At 46.6% G+C, this 16,622-nt stretch overlaps 1 protein-coding gene across 4 annotated transcripts; it reads left to right on the top strand.

Annotated features, from left to right (window-relative positions):
• The first annotated feature begins 705 nt into the window (after window positions 1-705).
• On the top strand, window positions 706-10,605 carry LOC139746826 (persephin-like). 4 transcript variants are annotated; one of them, XR_011712236.1, is made up of 7 exons: window positions 706-2,297; window positions 5,831-6,483; window positions 6,755-6,874; window positions 7,578-7,775; window positions 8,423-9,079; window positions 9,358-9,509; window positions 10,139-10,605. XR_011712236.1 is itself a non-coding variant. In XM_071658406.1 (7 exons), exons 5-7 carry the CDS (start codon window positions 8,915-8,917, stop codon window positions 10,281-10,283), a joined length of 462 nt encoding a protein of 153 aa, XP_071514507.1. In that variant the 5' UTR covers window positions 707-2,297; window positions 4,744-6,483; window positions 6,755-6,874; window positions 7,563-7,775; window positions 8,423-8,914; the 3' UTR covers window positions 10,284-10,605. The 4 variants fall into 4 exon arrangements, 1 of the variants encoding a protein (XP_071514507.1); XR_011712235.1 differs by having other exon boundaries at window positions 7,563-7,775; XM_071658406.1 differs by having other exon boundaries at window positions 707-2,297; window positions 4,744-6,483; window positions 7,563-7,775.
• The last annotated feature ends 6,017 nt before the right edge of the window (window positions 10,606-16,622 follow it).

The following is a 16,622-nucleotide window of genomic DNA, read 5'->3' as shown; positions in this document are numbered from 1 at the left end:
GTTGAATGCTTCATGACCTAGTCAGAGTTGCTAGAGTGGAAGTTGCCAAATTTCAAAGGCAAACATCAATGTAAGGTGTAGAGAGAGGTAGTGTGTTAAAGACAAGAGGATCAGGTTAAGTAACTAGAGGAGAATGGTAGCTGAGACAGCATGGGCAACTGAATGCCATGACCAAGCCCATGAACTTTATGCTCTCTCTCTCTCTCTCTCTCTCTCTCTCTCTCTCTCTCTCTCTCTCTCTCTCTCTCTTTCTCTCTCTCTCTCTCTCTTTCTCTCTCTCTCTCTCTCTCTCTCTCTCTCTCTCTCTCTCTCTCTCTCTCTCTCTCTCTCTCTCTCTCTCTCTCTCTCTCTCTCTCTCTCTATCTATCTATCTATCTAGGGGGGGGGCTGGAAATACTCCCCTCTCATTTTTAATTTTCCAAAAGAAGGAATAGAGAAGGGGGCAAGTGAGGATATTCCCTCAAAGGCTCAGTACTCTGTTCTTGGCGCTACCTCGCTAACGCGGGAAATGAGGAATAGTATGAAAAAATAGAATATATATATATATATATATATATATATATATATATATATATATATATATATATATTCTTTCTTTTCTTTCATACTGTTCGCCATTTCCCGCGTTATATATATATATATATATATATATATATATATATATATATATATATTAATTTTTATATTTTATACATGATCACCGTTTCTCGCAGCAGGAAAGACGAAGAAAAATCCATCCACCCATATACACGTACATATACATATCAACATGTACATACATATACACAGACATGTATACACTTGTATGTATTTCATACTTGCTTACCTTCATCCATTTCTGGTGCTACCCCGCCCCACAGGAAACAGCATCGCTCCCCCCCCTGCGTCAGTGAGGTAGCGCCGGGAGAACAGACAGAAAAAAAAAAGCCACATTTGTTCACACTCAAGCCTCTAACAGTTATGTGTAATGCACCGAAACCACAGCTCCCTAGCCACAGAAAGAAGAAACTGAAGAAATACTGTATACCCAAACATTGGATCGGCAGTTTACTGATATTTAATGCTCACAGTGGCTGGGGCGGGCTTTGTTCTTGATCCCAGTAACCTTGTAGATCAGGTCAAAAAAGACCTTAGTGGATGAGTCCCCTCGTAAACCAAGGCTTACGGATCACCTGGTGATCATGGAGGTCAAGACTGTAGAACAGCCGGATATCCTGTGGATCAGGCAGTGGGTCTCATGAACTGGCCAGTAATGCTTGTGAATCGACCACGACCAATCTTTCAGCTTAGCCTGTGACCCGATTCGTATGGTACATTGAAAAAAAAAAAAAAAACCTTAGTGATGGTACCTCGTGTGATTATTATTTGGTTGTTACCGGTAAAGGAGTGTTACACTCGTGTTGCTCCGTCTCTTAACTTTGTATGATATACCGTATTGTCTCTTAACTTTGTATGATATACCGTATGGTCTCTTAACTTTGTATGATATACCGTATGGTCTCTTAACTTTGTATGATATACCGTATGGTCTCTTAACTTTGTATGATATACCGTATGGTCTCTTAACTTTGTATGATATACCGTATGGTCTCTTAACTTTGTATGATATACCGTATGGTCTCTTAACTTTGTATGATATACCGTATGGTCTCTTAACTTTGTATGATATACCGTATGGTCTCTTAACTTTGTATGATATACCGTATGGTCTCAACTTTGTATGATATACCGTATGGTCTCTTAACTTTGTATGATATACCGTATGGTCTCTTAACTTTGTATGATATACCGTATGGTCTCAACTTTGTATGATATACCGTATGGTCTCAACTTTGTATGATATACCGTATGGTCTCTTAACTTTGTATGATATACTGTATGTTATTTTACGTATATTCACATCCTAGCTTACGTCCTGTACCCATTTATCGACCATCCGCCAGCCTCTATGGGGTTTCCTCATCTGGGATCCCAACATGAGAGACTTGTAAGAGCAACGCAAACCACTGCACCGTTGTGTCTGTGTATCAGTTTTGTCTGTGTATCACTTTGAGGATCAAGTAGTGTCAGGGAGATCCGTGGGAGTATGATAATGTCAGCAAAAGCAGCTCCAGGAAGAGGTCAGCGGTCGGGCCACCCCGGGCCTCGCCAACACTTAGCTCAGCCAACGCATCCTGTTATCTCATGCCACCCCGCCCTCCTGTGGAGACGGAGTTCCTTGTGGTTGGCCGTCATGCGTCGTGGTGGTAGAAGAGATCAGGGTCAACTCTTCATACATTATGCAATCATACATCCTGGTAAGCTCTCATACATCCTGATAAGCTTCAGCTGATCTTGGTAGATTTTTTTTTTCACTCTTTCATTGTTTCTTATGCCTTCATCGATGTGCAATATCTGTGTATATTTAAACGTATAAAGTTTTTTTTAGGATCAAAAAGAACTTAAGATGATTATGTGTAATCAGTTATTTGTATTGAGAGGGAGTTTTAAACTCTTGGGGACAATTTAATGTGAATGTTTTCTATTCTCGTGTAACTTCTCTAAACTTTTGTATGGTATCGGCATTCCCAGATCTTGCTCTGCAATTTTCGAAAAATCGTTCTCTTCTGATATCATCAAATCGTTATAGAACTTGAAAGGCTGTGATCAAATCGCTCCTTACTCAACTCTTTTCCCACGGTGGACTATCTTAATGGCCTCTGACCTCTCGTCATACATCCTCTATACTTCTGTGCTTCTTTAAATGCGGTGATCAGACATGAATAGAATATTTGGCCTAACAGACACAGCGTGAATAGCTTGCCGAATATTTATATATATTTTTTTTCTTATACTTGACTGCTTTTCTAACACTGGTCACCAGACAGTCTGTCTCCTTTACTATTCTCCCATGGTAAGGTTATGGCGACAGGTTAATTTCAGTACCAACGCCCAAGTCAGTCTCTCTCACACACACAGGTTCTTGTAGGTTGATCCCAGCTAAACAGCACCCGTGCTAAAGCTTTCTTTATGTGTCCCATCCTCAGTCCCCTCCATAAACTTGGGTTGGACTTCATGAACCATGTATCAGATATGTCGAACTCCCCTTGTAAGTTTTATTCACTTCCCTTATGACTTTATAGCATCATCCGCAGACTATGTTCAGGCAGAAGGAATCCAGTCCTTTAAGCAAGTCATATATATCGATGACGAAAAGCATCGGTTCCAAAACTGAGCCCTGTGGCACACCAATGGTGACCCCAAAATCCATCTCGAAAAAGCCTCTCTACGTTCCTCACACGCAAGATAATCCCTCTATCAAATTCTCGCCTGAAGATCCAACTCCTTTTACCCGCCTGTTGTGTCGTACAGTATCAAATACCTTCCAGCCGTCTAGGTACATACGATCCACCCTGTCATCCCTCTTTTCGAAAACGTAGACAACTCGTGTAAGTCTTGAGAGATTACCTCAATCTCCCCTCCCCTTTAGTCGCCTCCTGTGACGAGATAGACGGGTCGTCTTCTCTCATCCCCATGGTCGATATAGAAGAATCATCTACTGGGAGAAGAGAAATAAACTTCTTTCCCTCGTGGCGGCCACGCCCCACGAACCCCACTCGTCACACTGTTATCAAACAATGTAGGCAACATGTCCCCCTCCTCCCTCCACTCCAGTGCCTGGGAGAGAGGAGAGGGAAGGGAGTTACAGACTCGTGTACTACCTGGGTAGGGGGAGAGAGAGGGTGGCAGAGCCCCAGGAGACGACGGGGTGGGAGAGTCCCACTAGACAAAACTTCCTGCGTCTGACTCAGGTCAGTGGTGACCTCAGGAACAAGGTCACGCGAGGGTGGGTGGTTGGGTCGTTTTCCTCTTGTCTGTTGTGCTTGACACTTGCTTCCTTCCTCCTCCTCCTCCTCCTCCCCGACCCCTAAACCTTCCCCACCGCCGCTGCAACAAACTGCACACACACACACACACTAACCAATGACCCGGTGAACACCAGCACTTTTTACAAAGGCTTAAATGGGCACCTTCATTGCAGAGTGAGTTCGAGAGACGGAAGAACCAGCTAGTATAGAACTCTCTCTCTCCTTGTGCTGTGCAAGTGGGTAATTACACAACGTGAGGCAATGTAGGTGTATACACTCAGCGTAACACACACACACACACACACACACACACACACAGTGATGCCACATACAGGACCTGACGACCGAAAATAGTGTTTGGGGGAAGGCAGCTGAGTTTGGCAGGGGTGGGCGGCAGAGAGAGAGAGAGGGAGAGGGTGGCAACACTGCTCGTTAACCCCCCCCTAATGATTCCAGTTCCCAGACATAAAATGTCTTATGGCCTTCGCTGTGCCGGGGAGCCTTCATAACCATTTGCAGCAGGACAACAACAGCAGCAGCAATAGTAGTGGTAGTAGCACCACTATAAGAACACGTCCGTATCATTACGAGCCTGGCAGTAGCCAGCCACTTCCTTGTCTCCGTTCGGGGGTGAAAAATCCGTCTTAAAAGACATTTATTTATTTCGCTGCCGAACGGCGTTCCCTGGCGCTCGTCCGCGTAGCGCATAATTCGTCGCATGCTTCGTGCCAACGCAGCTCGCTCGTCGTCAACTGAAGTTGGTTGGGGAGTGAGGATAACCATCTGTTAGGGAGTAGTTCCAGATGCTTGATATGGTCGTTAGACCTAATTAGATTCAAGACGGGGCTTGAGCGCTACAAAGTGAAGAACATCACGTCGTTAATTCTCGTTACAGGAGGCGGACGACGAGCGAGCATAGTCGAGTATGGCCAGACGCGCTTCCCCCCCGAGCAAACCAGGAGAGATGGTGGGAGTCTGGGGTTACATATGACGAGCGGTCTGGTAGGGAGACACAGACGCTGCTTCCCAGCAGGTCAACAGGTCAAGGATGAAGAAGACCAGCTACAGAGCAGGTATAGGGACGGGTCAGGTCATCTCAGGTCAAGGCAAGGATGTCAAGTGGAAGAAAACAGGAAATAGACTGATGTGAGTCAAGGACGAAGGAGGAGACGCGATGTGAACATCGCTGGACATAAACATTTTACGTCCGTGGATTTTAGTCTTCAGGTCAGACTCGCTGCGTGGACTTGAGGCGCGAATATTGGACCGATGAACCAGGCAGGAGAGAGCAGGGAAGAGGTCATGCTAGTGGAGAGGTCAGTGGTCAAGAAGGTGTTGTAACTGTACACACTCACTGGAACAAGCACACTGCACCTGTGCCATGGGAGGGAGGAGGTCATATTGGATGTCCCAGGGGACACGTATGAACCTAGCTGGAAAGGCTAACCCCCTACGAACTATTCCCTCAGCTCAGTGTGGTCTCCTTCAGTGATTCCCACTGAAACTCATTTTGCTTTCAGACTAGGATGGAGGAGGGTGGGTAACTCAACGAGATTCAGGTACATTTTGCTCGGGAGGGTCTGAGGGCGGGCTGTAGAGGGTGTGGCAGTATGAGTAGTGTGGGCCGGGTGTGTGCAGTGTGGACGGGGGGAGGCAGGTTAGTGAGGGAGGGACGTGCGTCATTTGAGCAGGGAGCTGCTCGGCGGCGGGAGTCCTGAGTCAGACTGTGAGCGACGCGGGACACTTGACCTCACGTGGGTCACCAGCCTCACTCAGGAGTCTTCTCCCAGCCTTTTCACACACCGCTAGTCCTCTCCCAGTTCGCCCTCTCTCTCTCTCTCACACACATCAGTTTTCTCCCAGCTCTTCTGAACTCCACTAACCCACTCCCAATCTTCTCCCCTCCCCTCGTCACGACACTATCCCAGCCTATACCACCCCAGCTAGGAACCACCATGTACCCTAGCCCCTTATCACCACAGACCCACCGTCACTCTCACACTACTACCCAGTGTCAGCCCCAGGTACACCCTGGCGCCTTGACGGATCGCCCGACACCAACAGAGACGTGACAACTTCCTGGACCTCTTCACATCAGCGTGACCCTTCTCGCGACAACTCAGCCGACCCTGTTCTCCTCTCTCGGACCCTGTCGTACCCTCAAGAATCCCTTTGTACCTCCGAGATGCCCCTCTCACCACACGAGACTACACCCCAGAGAGAGGGGAGCGTCTTTGCCCAGCAGTCAGTTATGCCGAATTGTGGACCACTGGCGACCCGTCCCCATGGTTGCGAGAGAGACGTCAACAAAGCGGAGGCATGTGGCAGGAGGGTGTGTGGTCAATACCTCGAGCAGGAGTGTAGGGGAGGGAAGGCAGGAACATCACCATCCGTAGGTGAGCAGGTCGTGGGAACACTGGCTCAGCAGGCAGCAGCAGGAGGTGGAGGAGGATGGGGACATGTGTGTGACGGTGTGTCGAATCCTCGTTATCATATCCAGTATAACCAGCCGTGCACTCCCAGCAACCACTACCACTACCACAGCCTGCCTCTCCACAACCTGTGCTGCCCCAGGTATAAGGGTCCTTACCCTCACCGCCGCCACCACCACAGCTGGGGTGCACACCGAACCCAGGTGGGTAGCGCCACATCCTATACCACACCAGGAAGCACAGAGCTTAGTGTCCATGCCATTCCATTATAGATATATAGTGCCACTATATGATTATTATCACTGCTATAACTTATCATATACTATCATTACTATTACTATTATAATTGTTATCATGACTGATTATATATGTATATATATTCCTATGAGTCCACAGGGAAAATGAAACACGATAAGTTGCCAAGTGCAGTTTCGTGAAAGGTTGTGATGTGTGTATCCATCTCCCTCGTCACAGGTGTTATCATCAAAGCTGTGCAGTCCAGGTCTTGTGTTGTTGGTGTTGTTGTTGTTGTTGCTGCTTTTGTTGATGCTTTTCTTGGTTCTTCGTGCCACCGTCTCCCAACACAGAGGACAGGTAAGACACCAAGACGAAAGTAGAATCATCCAAAAATATTATCACTTTCTTCCCCCACTGTAAAGTGATTTCTCAAAGTATAAGAGTAATAGTGTCACGTTTATATGATATTTTGTCTCGTCGCTGACACTATATTCAATGATGAGAATAGCTTTTGTTTGTTAATGATGTCTGGTGTAAGTTCCAGCATATGTCTGTGATGTCGTGTGTGTGGTGTCTGTGTGGTGAGCGTGTGCCACCTTGTGTCATCACAGTTGTACTGTGCTGGTGTGGCTGGTAGGTTGTTATCGCAGAGTTGTGAAGCGGAGCTGTTGTGACAACAATGTGATATGATCAATATTATCATGATTGATATCATTACTGTTATAAGCATGCATTATCATTATTATCATTGTTTTTATGATTATTAAGAGTACTATAGAATTATTAATCCTGCTATAAGTTTTGTTATCATATACAACTATAACTGTTATCATTATTATCAAGACTAATAATAATATTAATGTTATCATTATCATTATCAATATCATCATTAAAACACAAGACAATGCATCGACTGTTGTGCAATTGTATACACATGTCCATCTTGCATATATATATATATATATATATATATATATATATATATATATATATATATATATATATATATATATATATATATATATATATATATGTTCTTCACTAGGTAACTGAAAGGCAGAAGGGTGAGGGGTCAAAGGTCAGAGTACGTCACCACAGTACAGCTTGGGGCATCCTGAAGGAGGAGAGAAGGAAGAGAAGGAGGAGGAGTCTACTGGGGAGGTCTTGCCGGGGACCATATCTCTCCTGCCCCATCTCCTTGCACACTACCGCGCCCACGCCCACGCCCACGCCCTTACTGTACATCAACCAGACAGATGTAAGTCTCCATTTACGTGTACACACACACACACACACACACACACACACACACACACACACACACATATGTTACCGGACTCCGCTTGTAAGTAGTTACACGGCAGGCGAGAGGTCGTCAGTGGACGGAAAGGAGTACACACAACCTCGTCGAAGACTCGCTCTCCCTTCCATGGAGTCTCTGACATCATCACCTTATGATGACGTATGGGTGAAGACTTCAGCGACGTCATTGCATTATGATGACGTACGAGTGAAGACTTCAGCGACGTCATTGCATTATGATGACGTATGGGTGAAGACTTCAGCGACGTCATTGCATTATGATGACGTACGAGTGAAGTCTTCAGTCGACGTCACGTTTTATTGTTTTGATAGCATTTAGGTAATGTCTATCCCTTTGTTGTTGAGAGTATTCATATATCATCCACGTCTGTGTATACTAAACCTTCCTCATTCTGTCTCACTTCTCAGTTCGTGATGAAAGACTCTCACGCATAAATCTAGCAAGATAATGACCCAGATCCTAATCTCTTATCATCCTTGTCTTTAATGACCCAGATCCTAATCTCTTATCATCCTTAATCTCTTATCATCCTTATCTTTAATGACCCAGATCCTAATCTCATATCATCCTTATCCTCTCAGATGCCGGTGACCCAGAGAGAGACGTATGGTCCTTCCCATCTCTCCAGCAGCGAGACAAGACGGCGGACAAGATTGAAATTTTCCTTCACTCGTCCGTCGACCAGTTCCTCTTGACGCTTTACCTCGCGAACGGCAGCGAAGCCAGCAGCCACACCCTTTCCTTGGTCAAAGACTCGCTCCAGAACCACCCTGGCGACGCTACGAGGAGCTGCCGCCTCTTCCTCCTACGTACCGAGTCGTAGATTTGCCCCATCCACTGGGGGGACATGGGTCGTGGCCGATGTGACCCAGTATTTGAGGCAATGGCTCCGTAGCCGATCGGAGTTCTCGGTGGAGGTGAGGCGAAGCGAACGCCCCGGCGTCGCGGCGGAGGGAGGCAGAGGACGGCTCATCCTCCTCCACCAGCAGCAGCAGGGATCATCCATCCTCCAGCCCGTTGTCTGCGTCCAGGGTCACGAGACGGGGAGATCCAAAGACGAGGATTATTTACGGATGGTCGTGAGGAGGCGTCTCCTCGCGTGGAAGGCGCGGGAGGAGGTGGCGTGGAGACCGTTTGGTGGTACAGACGGCGGAGCCACGGTTCCTGACGATGCTACTTCGGCAGGAGCCTCGACCACACGCGCCAGGAGACGTCGAGAAGCCTCCACAGAGTGCCAGGTAGGAGACACGACACAGGAGACGTTGAGAAGGCTCCACAGAGTGCCAGGTAGGAGACACGACACAGGAGACAGGAGACGTTGAGAAGCCTCCACGGAGTGCCAGGTAGGAGACATGACACAGGAGACAGGAGACGTCGAGAAGCCTCTACAGGGTGCCAGGTAGGAGACATGACACAGGAGACACGACACACAGGAGACACACGTTCGGAGCTTCCTATTACTTCCTAGAACACGTCGACGTGTTATCCATCCTTCATCTTGTCTACTCTCCTTCAGGTGTCGCGGCTGGTGGTGTCCCTGGAAGACCTCGGCCTCCGTCAAGTGGTTTACCCGACCACCTTGTTCCTGAACTACTGCCGGGGCTCGTGCCACATCCTCGACCACCCGGGTGTCTTCTCCACCAACGCCCTCCTCAGGGCCAAGTATAAGTGAGGAAACATGGCAAGGTTCTTCCTCAACCTGGTTATCATAAGCAACAAAATGACTTATTACTTCATCTTAGTCTACTTCAGTACGACTAAAGTGGTTTCCGATTCCATCCACTTTAAGTGATCTTGATTGTAATTGATACGTAAAGTAATTATGGTGAATTGTTTGCTCTGAGTGATTTGTGTTTCTTACTGGCGTAGCGGGAAGGTCCACATATCTAAGTGTGTCGGGAAGAAGGAAGGGGAGAGGGAGAGAGTTGAGGGAGAAAGGAAAGGAATAGGGCTCGCCTCTCTCTCTCTCTCTCTCTCTCTCTCTCTCTCTCTCTCTCTCTCTCTCTCTCTCTCTCTCTCTCTGTCTCTCAGATGAGGTCAAGCCAGGCCCCAGCGCCACACTGCCCTTTTCACCCTACCTTCTCTCTCTCTCTCTCTCTCTCTCTCTCTCTCTCTCTCTTTCTCTCTCTCTCTCTCTCCCCGTCAGGTTCCTGCAGGGGTCAAGCCAGGTCCCAACGCCTCACTGCCCTTCTCACCCTCTCTCTCTTTCTCTCCCCGTCAGGTTCCTGCAGTGGTCAGGCCAGGTCCCAGCGCCTCACTGCCCTTCTCACCCTACCTTCTCTCTCTCTCCCCGTCAGGTTCCTGCAGGGGTCGGGCCAGGTCCCAGCGCCACACTGCACGCCCGTCCAGTACCAAGAACAGCCGCTCTTCGTGTGGCGGGAGGGACACCTGACCATGATCAGGGTGGACGACTTGGACGCCACCAGCTGTGGCTGTCGCTGACGCCCTCCTCCCCTGCAGCGGTCATCCCCAGTGAACCTCCTCCCTGCAGCGGTCATCCCCAGTGAACCTCCTCCCTGCAGCGGTCATCCCCAGTGAACCTCCTCCCTGCAGCGGTCATCCCCAGTGAACCTCCTCCCTGCAGCAGTCATCCCCAGTGAACCTCCTCCCTGCAGCAGTCATCCCCAGTGAACCTCCTCCCCTGCAGCGGTCATCCCCAGTGAACCTCCTCCCTGCAGCAGTCATCCCCAGTGAACCTCCTCCCTGCAGCGGTCATCCCCAGTGAACCTCCTCCCTGCAGCAGTCATCCCCAGTTAACCTTTGAACCCGTCCTCAAAACTGCAGTGACGAGATGTAAATACAGATTAGCTTTTACACTCGTCAATTGGGAGTGACTTACACACTGTATAGTAGTGCTATGTGTGCCACTGAATCACCTGTGATTCTACCATCATGTGTCATAGTCGTCAAAAAACAAATGCCCTGAACCCATCGTGTTGTGTACATGAACTGAACGAGTGAAGAAGTCTGTACTTGAAAGGTCGCTCACACCTGCGACGCCACACGTAGGGTATACCTGTCTCGATCTGTCCCAGAAGTACCTGTCTCGATCCGTCCCACGACCAAGGCTGTCTGACAATTCGGGACAGTCGTTTGTTGTATGGACAGAAAAGACATACAGACCCGTCCCTGTGTGGTATAGACTGTAGCCATCACCGCACAGCTGTGGGACCTTATGTTCAGTGAATCACTGTGATGTATAGATAAAGACGCTTCTCTTTGTCTCGCCATAACTGTGGTAAATGATTTAATTGTCTCGCCATATCTGTAGTAAATGATTTAATTACTGTATTCAAATACGTCAGCTTAACTTGAGTTGTGATGATGTGACGATAGACACAGGGGGAAGTTAATTCCTCATCTTTGGAAGCGGTGAGCCATCTACTACACATCTGCCAGTGGCCCAGACACCTGCTACACACACCTGGGAGTGGCCAGACACCTGCCCCCACACACTCACACCCAAGGGAGGGGGGTGTTCTTCCCACAAGATCCCCCCCAAAAAAATTACCTCAAGATCTCCATCACTCCATCCTTCCACCTCCATTTCGATCTCCTCTTCCCCCTTGATCCTTCCACTTCCGATACATAGATGAACTCAATCAATGTTTCTTCGTCCGTACCGCTCTGTATGACCAAACGATTTCATCACATCTCGGTCGGTCCGGGCGTATATCAAAAGCGCGGATTCGAGAAAGTGACCGCGTTCGAAACTCACCCTTAAAGTACTATCAAATGCGCGGCGAGGTTAATCCGTTCACTCGCTGTGTCATTGAGAATCATTCGGTGTGTCATAATGCTTCACACTGTTCACCGAGACCACAGCGAGTGTCTGTCTCGATGGTTTCCTGTTCACAGTGCTGAAGGCCACGGTGCTCACTCTGAACCTGACAGTCAATCCTGTGTTGTCATAACTTTCAGCCTAACCTAACCTAACCTAACCTACCCTAACCTAACCTAACCTACCCTAACCTAACCTACCCTAACCTAACCTACCCTAACCTAACCTAACCTAACCTAACCTAACCTAACCTACCCTAACCTAACCTAACCTAACCTACCCTAACCTAACCTAACCTAACCTACCCTAACCTACCCTAACCTAACCTACCCTAACCTAACCTAACCTACCCTAACCTAACCTACCCTAACCTAACCTAACCTAACCTAACCTAACCTAACCTACCCTAACCTAACCTAACCTAACCTAACCTAACCTACCCTAACCTAACCTAACCTAACCTAACCAACCTACCCTAACCTAACCTAACCTAACCTAACCTACCCTAACCTAACCTAACCTAACCTCCCATTTTTGCTTTCCGAGATAATGTTCTCGACTTCCACACATTCTTCAAGGCTCCCAGGATTTTCGCCCCCTCCCCCACCCTAACCTAACCTAACCTAACCTAACCTAACCTAACCTAACCTAACCTAACCTAACCTACCTAACCTAACCTAACCTAACCTAACCTAACCTAACCTAACCTAACCTAACCTAACCTAACCTAACCTAACCTAACCTAACCTAACCTAACCTAACCTAACCTAACCTAACCTAACCTACCCTAACCTAACCTAACCTAACCTAACCTAACCTAACCTAACCTAACCTAACCTAACCTAACCTAACCTAACCTAACCTAACCTAACCTAACCTAACCTAACCTAACCTAACCTAACCTAACCTAACCTAACCTAACCTAACCTAACCTAACCTAACCTAACCTAACCTAACCTAACCTAACCTAACCTAACCTAACCTAACCTAACCTAACCTAACCTAACCTAACCTAACCTAACCTAACCTAACCTAACCTAACCTAACCTACCCTAACCTAACCTAACCTAACCTAACCTAACCTAACCTAACCTACCTAACCTAACCTAACCTAACCTAACCTAACCTAACCTAACCTAACCTAACCTAACCTAACCTAACCTAACCTAACCTAACCTAACCTAACCTAACCTAACCTAACCTAACCTAACCTAACCTAACCTAACCTAACCTAACCTAACCTAACCTAACCTAACCTAACCTAACCTAACCTAACCTAACCTAACCTAACCTACCCTAACCTAACCTAACCTAACCTAACCTAACCTAACCTACCCTAACCTAACCTAACCTAACCTAACCTAACCTAACCTACCCTAACCTAACCTAACCTAACCTAACCTAACCTAACCTAACCTAACCTAACCTACCCTAACCTAACCTAACCTAACCTAACCTAACCTAACCTAACCTAACCTAACCTAACCTACCCTAACCTAACCTAACCTAACCTAACCTAACCTAACCTAACCTAACCTAACCTAACCTAACCTAACCTAACCTAACCTAACCTAACCTAACCTAACCTAACCTAACCTAACCTAACCTAACCTAACCTAACCTAACCTAACCTAACCTAACCTAACCTAACCTAACCTAACCTAACCTAACCTAACCTAACCTAACCTAACCTAACCTAACCTAACCTAACCTAACCTAACCTAACCTAACCTAACCTAACCTACCCTAACCTAACCTAACCTAACCTAACCTAACCTAACCTAACCTAACCTAACCTAACCTAACCTAACCTAACCTAACCTAACCTACCCTAACCTAACCTAACCTAACCTAACCTTTCATAAAGGACTGCAAGGACAAGCCTGTACTAAGGTGCAAGAAGAATATACTTACAAGGACAAGCCTATACTTACTTAACAAATATATAATTTTTCCTGCTTAAAAGTCCTACTTCCACCTCCCCGTGGTAAGCAGGGGGCAACAGATGATATCATCTGGCTAACGGAAGACGTGAACGATCGTTAATCGGACTTAGAGGTGAGTGATAAAACGCGCTTTTGACTTAATATTCTGCCGCGCTTTTGATAGCAATATATCAGCAACGTTTGCCGCGCTTTTGATATGCCAATCCGCGCTTTCGTAAAACGCCGGTCGGTCCTATATATCGTAATGCTCTCACTACCACATCTCTCTTCTTACACCGCAGTCATTCCACTCACCACCAACCCACTGCATAATACGTATCACTTTAGCCACTACGCTGCCACCACATTCACAATATTCCTTCCTTGTGTGGTTAAGGGCTCGAATCTTATCTATAATTGATAAACCTTCAAATATATTCAGCTTTTAGCCCATAGAGACAACACCGTTTCCTTCCTTACTCTCTTTAACATGCCCAGAACCCTAGAGGTTCTCTTTTCCAAACTATGACTCATTTACGTCCCCATGGTTCCACCTGCTGTCACGTCCACTCCCATATCCCGAATGCACTCCACTTTCCCCAGGTGTCCCCGTATAAGATTACACTGAGACCATCCCGCTACCCCCTCCTGCTGCACGTCATCAGTATAGGTGGGTGCACCTTTGCTCTTCTCACCTTCATCCTTTCAGACACTCTCCCAGGCTCTCTTTATCCTCTCAGACACACTCCCAGGCTCTCTTTATCCTCTCAGACTCTCTCCCAGGCTCTCTTTATCCTCTCAGATACACTCCCAGGCTCTCTTACTAGTAACTGGTTTCTCTTTGGAATCTACCATGAGAACTGTATCATCTGGAAACCTTAGCTGATTCCCCTTCCAAGCCTTCCCCTTACCCCCACGCCCCCGCGCAAACTGTAGCCCTGGCCCTTCGCTCGGGAACCCACGCGTTTCCCTCCCTCGCCATCATGTGCATGAACATATTAAACAGCCATGGTGAATACTGTACAATGGAACCCAAATCGCACTCAAAAATATTGTCACTCCAATGGACAAATGTGTTTTCCAAATGTAGAATATCTTTCTTCGCCTGAATTTCTTTCTTTGGCGTCACTGTTCACTCTGTATCGCTATCATTACGAAAAGTACTTCTATTTTCTTTTTTTCAGGTACCTTAAAAACGTTCCTCCCCTTACTTGACCCGTTGCGAACAAAGCCATAATGACCAGGCTCTGTCGAATACCAGAAAAGGCTGTGCTGATAAAAAGCTAGAATGAAGAGAGGGCATTGAAAAGCTAATAATTATTTTTCTTCCCAGCCCAGCGAAGCAAAACCGAGTACAATCACCCGTTCGTTAGCCCCCATCAACTCCCCCATAGCACACGACCACCCCCATTAACTCTCCGAAGACATACAACAACCCCGTCAACTCCCCCATAACACACGACCACCCCCATCAACTCCCCGAAGACACACGTCCACCCTATCAACTCCTACTTGACGGAGTATACTCCCTGGTGTAAACAAAGCATATAATGGTAAGACATGTTATACCCCAGGTATGTCATTGCTTCTATCCAATATATCCGTCATGTCCAATTTCCACTCTCCAGTGTACTTAATATGATATCTACTCCCTGTTTTGATATCCTGCATTTCTTAAATAATCAAATGCACTTCAGCAATGAAAATAGTATACGTAACATACGTGGTTTTATATCATTCATAGATTCTTTTTAATATTTTTATGATAAGGAACTGGTGTAGCGAACATGGTTAAGGTGGGAGTGTCGGGAGCCTGGAGTGTGTGTGTGTGTGGTGGTGGAGGATCGTGGCACGTGGCAGTGTCGGAAGCCTGTTGTTGTTATGGCAGAAGAGCATAGGGCGCAGGAGGCCAACTTTTGATCCTCCTCTGCCTTCGTTTTCTTTCCCACCCCAGCTGCTACTCCTCCTCTCCCTCTACAAGCCATTGATAGTGTTTTATATCAAGTGATTCGTGCCAGGATTTTGTGTTTGTGATAATAACATTATACTGTCTAGATCTGGCGGTGAACTGTACGAGCGTGAGTGTCTTACACAAGTATCCAAAGATGTTATTATTTTGTTTTGAAGTTTCGAAGCCAGGAAAACATATGTTGGTGTTTTGGAGGATATGAAGGAAAAGAAATGTGATATTCCCCCGTGTCTGTGGACCATTCTCCAGTGATGAACGAGCTATGGTAAACTAGGAAACAGTGGAGCAACGAGTTAGTTGAAGGTAAGGGAGATCAGTGCTTGTTTCACATGTCAGACGAAATGTTTTGAGTTGGTGTTAAATAACTGGCGTAACAGCTTCTTTTTTTATTTGGATTCACCTCAGATATGTTCGTAATAGGAGTTTGTTGTGTGATATGTATATATAGACCGTACTGCCGCCTCCGCCTCAGAGAGAGAGAGAGAGAGAGAGAGAGAGAGAGAGAGAGAGAGAGAGAGAGAGAGGATTGCGCCCGTGAATGACTACATGGCTTAGATTATCGTAAATATTAGCCACCATTGCATTGTTAAGAGTGCATACATCGTCTTCCTAAGGGTTGGGGGGAAAGGGGAAGGGTTGTTATGCTCATATCATGCAGATTCATAACGAAAATGGACATGATTCCTGGAACGTGTGTGTATTTTGTACTTTTATTTATGACTTTGGGAGTGTCATTAGGGGGGAAGTACGTGTTGTTGTATGTATGAACCTAAACCAGGGGATTGTAAATAATTCCAGTGTGTATTGTGTACTTTGCAGATAGATCAGTCTTAACTATGGGGAGTGTAGTAGATAGTTCAAGTAGTATACGTGTAATCATGAGTGAAGGAGTGTAATTAATACCTTTCATAGCCTAGGACGAAGATAGTGTGGGTGGAATGTACATTAAATGGTGGACCTACCCATTAAATGGTGGACCTACCCATTAAATGGTGGACCTACCCATTAAATGGTGGACCTACCCATTGAATGGTGGACCGACCCATTAAATGGTGGACCTACCCATTAAAAACTTGACGTACATAGCGAAAGCCACATTAATGACA

The sequence above is a fragment of the Panulirus ornatus genome, chromosome 66, assembly GCF_036320965.1.
Source record: "Panulirus ornatus isolate Po-2019 chromosome 66, ASM3632096v1, whole genome shotgun sequence".
NCBI lineage: Eukaryota > Metazoa > Arthropoda > Malacostraca > Decapoda > Palinuridae > Panulirus > Panulirus ornatus.
This window is presented reverse-complemented; position numbering and strand designations above follow the sequence as displayed.

Bases quoted from the DNA above. Each gene is read 5' to 3' on its own strand.
- LOC139746826 (XM_071658406.1), top strand. From the start codon at position 8,915: ATGGTCGTGAGGAGGCGTCTCCTCGCGTGGAAGGCGCGGGAGGAGGTG. The intron at 9,080-9,357 runs GTAGGAGACACG...ACTCTCCTTCAG, and splicing joins AAGCCTCCACAGAGTGCCAG to GTGTCGCGGCTGGTGGTGTC. The intron at 9,510-10,138 runs GTGAGGAAACAT...TCTCCCCGTCAG, and splicing joins CTCCTCAGGGCCAAGTATAA to GTTCCTGCAGGGGTCGGGCC.